Source organism: Cebus imitator, unplaced genomic scaffold (assembly GCF_001604975.1).
Source record: "Cebus imitator isolate Cc_AM_T3 unplaced genomic scaffold, Cebus_imitator-1.0 Scaffold161, whole genome shotgun sequence".
Lineage (NCBI taxonomy): Eukaryota > Metazoa > Chordata > Mammalia > Primates > Cebidae > Cebus > Cebus imitator.
In genome coordinates, this window is record NW_016107476.1 from 544,975 (window position 1) to 553,091 (window position 8,117).

Genomic DNA, 8,117 nt, shown 5'->3' on the forward strand with positions numbered 1-8,117 from the left:
CAAAAAATGTGGCAATATCTTGGGATTTTTTTGTTTCATTCTCCTTTTTTGCTTTTCTTTTCTTTGTATCTTCTGAATTCTTATGTGGTGTCTACGTTGTGCCCCTAGGATGTTAAAATCTGGGTGGGCAGCACGTGAGAGCAACAATGACCTTTACAAATAGCATAGAGTTCACTGTCGAAGGAAATAAAATCCATTAGAACAGGACACCTAAAGTGCCTGGAAAGAGACAGATGGTGGCGGAGGTAAGTGGGTGGGAAGTTCCAGGTGTCCCCTGTGGCAAACTTGGCTCCAGTACCCCAAATCATTTCTTAAATGTGAATCCAGAAAGTAGAGAATGTAAAACTAACCTCAAACCAAGTGCATTAAAAATTTTATTACCGCAACAGTCACACTACATTTTTAACAAGGGTAAAGAGATTGCAAAACGTCTTCTTGCACAGTGTCACTGCTACAAAAATTATACCTGTGGAGGAAAACATTGTCAGCATGAGGCTTTTTCACTTGTGGAAATGTGACTTCACGTGAGTAAACAGCATTCAGGTAACCCCCTGGATTTGGCTTCCTTTGACTAAAAAGCTCTTCTTTACCAGGGAGAGTCCAGGTAATTCTTACTAACTAAACCTGTTCAAAGAGCACCCTTCTCCCCAGGTGGGCTCTGAATGGGTGGCAAGTGAATCAGCCATGTCAAGCTGAAGCTTTGCAAAACTGAGGGATCTCTGCTGGGACTGCCTCTTTGGGTCTAGCAATGAGTTCCAGGGACCAAGAGTGCCCCAGCCAGCTCAGAGGGCATTTTCTCTGTCAAATTAAGATCAGAGAGCGTCCCTCATACACTGATCCTGGGAATGTAAAATGTAGCACCCACTTTGGAAACAGTTGGGTAATTCCTCTGAAGGTTAAACAGAGTTATACGGCCAAGCAGCTCCACTCCTAGGTATACACCCAAGACGATGAAAACAAAATCGTGTACATGACATTCATAGCAGCATTATTCACAACAGCCCCCAAGTAGAGACAACCCAAGTGACCAAGTGGTAAATGAATAAATAAAATGTGGTATATTCGTATAATGGAATGTTATTTGACAATAAAAAAGAATGCAGTACTGATACATGCTACATGGATGACCCTTGAAAACATTATGCTAAATTAATACAGCCAGAAATGAAGGACTGTATTTTGTATGACTCCATTTACACGAAATGTCCAAAATTAGAAAACCTATAGAGACATAAAGTAGATTAGTGGATGCCTGGGCTGAGGAAAAGCGATGTGTAAATTGAGGGATGATGGCTAACAGGTATGGGGTTTCTTTTTAGTGAGATGAAAATATTCTAAAATTGTGGCGATAGTTGCACAACTCTGTGAATATGCTAAAAGCCATTGAATTGTACACTTTAAATAGGTGAATTGCGTGTTACAGGAATTATGTTTCAATAAAATTGCTTAGAAATAAAAAAGATCCTGGGGGATTATTAGTCCTGAGGGGCTGAAACCAAGTCAGGTTGGAGCAAGCACCAAGCATGAGAAGCTGGCCACTTCCGGGCTCTTCCTTCTCTTGCAGGTGTCTTTGACCCAAGGGGAACAGTGTGGCCAAGCTGGACTTCCCTCAGAATGTAGCTTCGGAATGTAGCTTCTTGATGAGAGAGCCCTTATGTGGGTTGGGGACTCTGGTGTTTGGTTGTTTGGTATATATAGCATGTGTTCTATATTGTACTTAAAACAAGAACTCCAACTCCACTTAAATACTGTGAAATCCAGACATTTCCATATTGCCTTGCACTGCCAGACCATACGGACTTCTCAGCTTCTCATCCAGCTGGCTGAGTGGATGAGCACAGTGGAGAGAACACTGGATGGGCCGTCAGAAGACCTGGGTCCCAGGCCTTGTTATGCCTCACACCTGAGTATAGTAGCCACCCATTATCTGCAGTTTTGCTTTCCATGGTTTCAGTTACCCATGGTCAACTCAGGTCCCAAAATAGGAAATGGAAAATTTTAGAAATAGACAATACATAAGTCTTAAATTATACATCATTCTGAGTAGCATGATAAAATCTTGCTCTGTTCAGCTCTGTCCCGCCTAGGACATGAATAGTCCCTTTGTCCAGCATATTTCCTATTCATATAGTATGTATGAATAGGAAAAAAAACCATAGTATCTATAGGATTTGGTACTCTCTGAGGTTTCAGGCATCCAATTGGGATCTTGGAGCATATCATCCATCCCCCACAGGTAAGGGGGTCTACTGTGTACAAAGTGATGGCATGCTGACTGTGACATCTGATTCTTCCAATAATATACTGAGTCATTGGGATTATTGCCACTTTTACAGCCAGCAAAGTTAAGTCATGCAGCTAAGCAAAGTCTTGGTGTGTGTTTTGAAAACATTCTGAAGTCCAATATCTTTCCCTTAAAGGTTCCCTATGCGACTTAGACAAATTACTTGACTTTCCAAATCTTACGTCCTCATCTTAAAATGAGAGAGGGTGAGAGTTGACATTTATATTTTCTTTATATATATTTTCTCTAATATCCCATTATTTTTGGATTATCCTCTTTTGAAGTATCCTTCTCTCCATATTTTAAAAACAGTTTGTTCTCTCCCAGTGCCTACCAAGCAGGATTCTATTCTCTCAGAATGGAAGAGCTTGCCACTATGAGCCAGATCCCCAACGCAGTGTGTATCCCTCTCATATCATAATCTCCAAACAAACTACTTTACATTAATAACTGCACATCGACTGGAATTAACTCAGAAATTTCCCCTACATGCTTCCCAGGTGTTTCCCTTATTGTTTGAGATAAAACAGTTATTCCTATGTTGAATTTTGTCTAAGGAAAGTGATGTTTGGTTTTTCAAAGTAAATCAGGAAGATGGATGGAGAGTTAAGATGGATAGCTGGGAAGATGAATGGATGGATGGGAAGATCAAAGAATGGCTGGAGGGCCAGAAGAATGAGGAGATAGATGTCTGGGTGGATGGATAGAGGACTAAGTGAATAGGTAAGTGGCTAAGTGGTTAAAAGGACAGAGAAATAGATAGATGCTAGATGAATGGATGAGTAGATAGATACATAGATGGGTAGGTGGGCAATTGGATGAATGAATGCATAGACAGATAGATCAATATGTAAATATAAATAACCAAACTTAGATGCAATAAAAAATACATACTCAGTCCCATCTTCACCACTTTGCACTGTGATTTGGGAAGCACCCAGTTTGGGCCGGAATAGATTTATCACATTGTTGTTCCAGAGGAACTTAACTTTCTGTATTTTTCCAACATTAAGATCCACATCAATATCATGCATGTAACTTGCATCTGGTTTGAGGGATCCTCTGAAAATATAGACATAAAATGTTACATCAGCTGGATATATGACTACATAAGATGATCACAATCTATTCCTTCTCTAAACAATAGTTGCTGTTGTTTGTTTTCTGCAAACACCTCGAATGACTTCATACACATCTAGGGGCTGCCATAACATAAAAGTGTTTATGCAGAACACACGTTTTAAAAACATTGGACTACAGATTTCCACTGCTTTAGTTTTTACCTAGAGCTGAGTCAAATATTTGGGGTGACATATTAATGCTATAAGTTTGCTACAGGACCATATGGGGCAATGTCTTAGTTTAAAGATGCATGTGGTTCAGCAGATGCCATTTGTTAGCATCTCATGTATATTACAGGAATTTCTCAAGGACATTTAATTTAACATGAAAATGTTTACGTAAAAGTTAGTGCAAAAACAGAACCTAACTTTTTTGCACAGGTTATGCATTCATCTAACAAATATTTACCAATCATCTCATATGTCCAGCAAAAGCCAGGTGCTGAGGTCACACAGCATGGGTGAGCTGGTCACGGGCTTCATGTGTGTACCTATGTATGTGAGGATGAAGTGTATCTTGGGTATGTGCCATACAGATGTGCCTTGCCTGAAGAAAATTTGATATTTACAAAACCCAAGTCAGAAAGAAAACTATAGGCCAATATCCCTGAGGAAAACAGATGCAAAAATCCCTAACAAAATGCTAGCAAACCAAATTCAATAGCACATTAAAAAGATAATTAATCACAATCAAGTGGGTTTTATTCCAGGAATCCAAGGATGGTTCTACATATGCAAATCAACAAATGAGATTCAACATATAAACAGAATCAAAAGCAAAAAACATATAATCATCTCGATATATGCAGAAAAAGCTTTCAATAAAATCTAATGTTCCTTCATGATTAAAAGCCCTCAACAAACTAGACATCAAAGAAACATGCCTCCAAATAATAAAAGCTATATATGAAAATCCCACAGCTAACACTATATCTAATGGTGAAAAACCCTAAGAACTGGGAAAAGACAAGGATGTCCATGCTCATTACTCCTATTCAACACAGTACTGTAAGTCCTAGCCAGAACAATCAGGCAAGAGAAAGAAATAAAAGGCATCTAATTGGAAAAGAGGAAGTCTAATTATCTCTGTTTGCTGATGACATGATTTTATACCTAGAAAATCCTAATAATTCCCCTAAAAGACTCCTAGACCTGATAAATCACTTTAGTAAAGTTTCAGAATACAAATTAACACACAAAAATCAGTTGCATTTCTATACACCAAAAATGCTCAAGCTAAGAACCAAATCATGAACTCAATCTCATATACAATGGTCATACACACACACAAAATACCTAGGAATATATTTAGCCAAGGAGGCAAATAACCACTATATGGAGAACAATAAAACACTGATGAAAGAAACTGTAGATGAAACAAACAAGTGGAAGAACATCCCGTGCTTATGGATAGGAAGAATCAATATCATTAAAATGATCTATAGACTCAACACAATTCCTATCAGATTAACAATGTCATTTTTTTACAGAATTAGAAAAAACAATTCTAAAATTCATATAGAACCAAGAAAGAGCCCCAATAACAAAAGCAATTTTAAGCAAAAAGAACAAACCCAGCAGTATAACATTATCTGACTTCAAACTATACTTCAAGGCTACAGTAACCAAAACAGCACGGTACTGGTACAAAAATAGACACATATATCATTGGAACAGAATAGAGAATTCAGAAATAATGTCACATGTATACAGCTAACTGATCTTTGACAAAGTCAACAAGAATAAACAATGAGGAAAGGGTTATTGAATAAGCCTATTCAATAAATGCAGGTAGGATAACTGGATAGCCATAGGCAGAAGAATAAAACTGGATCCCTATTATTCACCATATACAAAAATTAACTCAAGATGAATTAAAGACTTAAATGTGAGACCTGATACAAATTCTAGAAGAAAACATAGGAAAAAACTCTATTGTACATTGGCCCAGGGGAGGCAGGTGGATCACCTGAGGAAAGGAGTTTGAGAATAGCCTGAACAACATGGTGAAATTCCATATCTACTAAAAGTACAAAAAACTAGCCAGGCATGGTGGTGGGCGCCTGTAATCCCAGCTACTTGGGAGGCTGAGGCAGGAGAATTGCTTGAATCTGGGAGGTGGAGGTTGCAGTGAGCTGAGATCGCACCATTGCATTCCAGCCTGGGCAACAAGAGTGAAACTCTGTCTCAGGGAAAAAAAAAGTTATGACTAAGACCTTGAAGCAAATGCAGCAAAAACAAGAATAGACAAATGGGACTGAATTAAACTAAAGAACTTCTGCACACTAAAAGAAGCAATCAACTGAGTATGCAGACAACCTATGGAATGGGAGAAAATATTACAAACTATACATCTGACAAAAGACAAATATACAGAATCTATAAGAAATTTAAATCAACAAGAAAAAAACCTATGAACCCCATTAAAAAGTAGGCAAAGAACTTCTCAAAAGATATACAAGCATCATGCAAACATATAAAAAAATTCTCAACATCACTAATCACCAGAGAAATACAAATTTAAACCACAATGAGATAACGTCTCATACCAGCCAGAATTACTATTATTAAAAAGTCAAAACACACACACACACACACACACACACACACACACACACACACACAGAGCTGTTGGCAAGGATATAGAGAAAAGGGAATGCTTATACACTGTTGGTAGGGATGTCAATTAGTTCAACCCCTATGGAAAACAGTAAGAAGATTTCACAAAGAACTTGATAGAAAAATAGAACTTCATTTTGACTCAGCAATTGCACTACTGGGTATCTATCCAAAGGAAAAGGAATAGTTTATCAGAAAAATACCTGCACTTGTATGTTTATCACAGCAATACTCACGATAGCAAAGTCATGGAGTCAACCTAAGTTTCCATCAGTGGTTGACTGGTTAAATAAAATGTGGCATACACTCATGTATTTCATACATGAATGAAATGTCCTTTGTAGCTACATGGATGAAGCTGAAGGCCATTATCCTCAGCAAAATAACTCAGAAACAGAAAATCAAATACTTCATGTATTCATTTATAAACAGTGGGTACACATGGACATAAAGCTGGAAAGAAAGACACTGGGAAATTTGGGATGGGGATAAGGGTTAAAAATTTATCCATTGGGTCCAATGTTCACTATTTGAGTAATAGGTTCACTAGAAGCCCAAACCTCACCATTACAGAATATAACCATGTAACGAATCTGCACATGTACCCCCGGAATCTAAAATAAAATAAAATAACAAAAAAAGAAAAACAATCTAGTCAGGTGACTGACATTCCAAAAGGAATTAGCACATGACTCATTTTAAATAGTGAGTTCCCTCTATCTGGGCCTCAGCCTTCTCATATGTAAAATGCGGCAATTGAACTAGACACTGAGACTTTCTTCTGGCTCTGACATTCTAGGATTCAATGGTTCTGTATAATAGATGCCTAGATTTATAAAGCACTTTATTCTCAATCAATTTTGAATAATCTAATCATTTCACATTACTATTGAACTTACTTGAAAATCTCATATTGTTTTGAGTTTCCATTACTTCCATACAAAGCAATCCTGATGTACCCGTTCACCTTCTTTTTTCCAGACAGTGTTACAGATACCTTATATCTCCAACCTGTCCAAAGAAATACAATCCATTTAATGAAATCATCTGATTGAGAAAATGATCCACAAAAACATTATTGTTCCAAGCTCTGAAGCCTCCATGGGTGAGGGGTAAGAGGACTGTGACTTAGTTGAATTCCTGGAGCCCAGGAATTAAGGTTCTAGGTGGGAGCGAGGGACTCGGGGGTCAGTAAATGTTGTAGTTCAGCACAGTCCCTTATCAACACAGCCAGGTATGTGCTCTTGGATGAATGAAGGGGATCTGATACTGCACAAGTGTATTTTGACTGATACATGATACAATGGACTGAATTCATGTGGCTAAGAACCCTCATGAATGGGATCAGACCCTCATCAAAGAGAACCCAGAGAGCCCTCTTGCCCTCTTTCCACCAAATGGGAGGACACAACAAGAAGATAGCAGTGTGCCCCAGAACCTGATTGTGCTGGCACCCTAGTCTTGAATTTCCATCCTCCAGAACTGTGAGAAATACATTCCTACCATTTATAAGCCACTCAGTCTATGGTACTGTGCTACAGCAGCCTGAACCAATGAAGACACCAGGTGTATTGCACGTTGTTTTGTCACTTGTCTTTTCACTTAATACACCTTAGAGGCTTTTTCTCTTCAGTACGTAGAGCTATAACCTTCTTTTAAATGGTTACATGTAGTATTTGATCTATGGTATTTAGTCATTTACCAACTGGTGAACATTAAAGTTTTCCCCTCAATTATTCGCTATTAAAACGAGTGTCCTTGAACATATCATCTTATGCGCACATGCAAATATTTCTCTATGGTACATTATAAGAAGCGAAGCTTGTAATCCCGGCACTTTGGGAGGCTGAGGCGGGCGGATCACAAGGTCGAGAGATCGAGACCATCCTGGCCAACATGGTGAAACCCCGTCTCTACTAAAAATACAAAAAAATTTGCTGAGCATGGTGGCATGCACCTGTAGTCCCAGCTATTCAGGAGGCTGAGGTAGGAGAATTGCTTGAACCCAGGAGGCGGAGGTTGCAGTGAGCCGAGGTCACGCCACTGCACTCCATCCTAGTGCCTGGTGACTGAGTGAGACTCTGTCTCAAAAA

The 8,117-nt window shown here is 38.6% G+C and overlaps 1 protein-coding gene across 2 annotated transcripts in view; it reads right to left on the minus strand.

The window, feature by feature from the left end:
• Nucleotides 1–356: 356 nt before the first annotated feature.
• Nucleotides 357–8,117, minus strand: part of LOC108314770 (pancreatic lipase-related protein 2) — a 24,834-nt gene continuing 17,073 nt past the window's right edge. For both annotated transcript variants that reach the window (XM_017543797.2, XM_037743973.1), the window contains 3 exons: nucleotides 6,924–7,035; nucleotides 3,179–3,346; nucleotides 357–466 (listed from right to left, as the gene is read on the minus strand). In XM_017543797.2, the coding sequence (XP_017399286.1) occupies nucleotides 403–466; nucleotides 3,179–3,346; nucleotides 6,924–7,035 (344 nt within the window). In that variant the 3' untranslated portion in view covers nucleotides 357–402. The remainder of the gene's footprint in view (nucleotides 467–3,178; nucleotides 3,347–6,923; nucleotides 7,036–8,117) is intronic.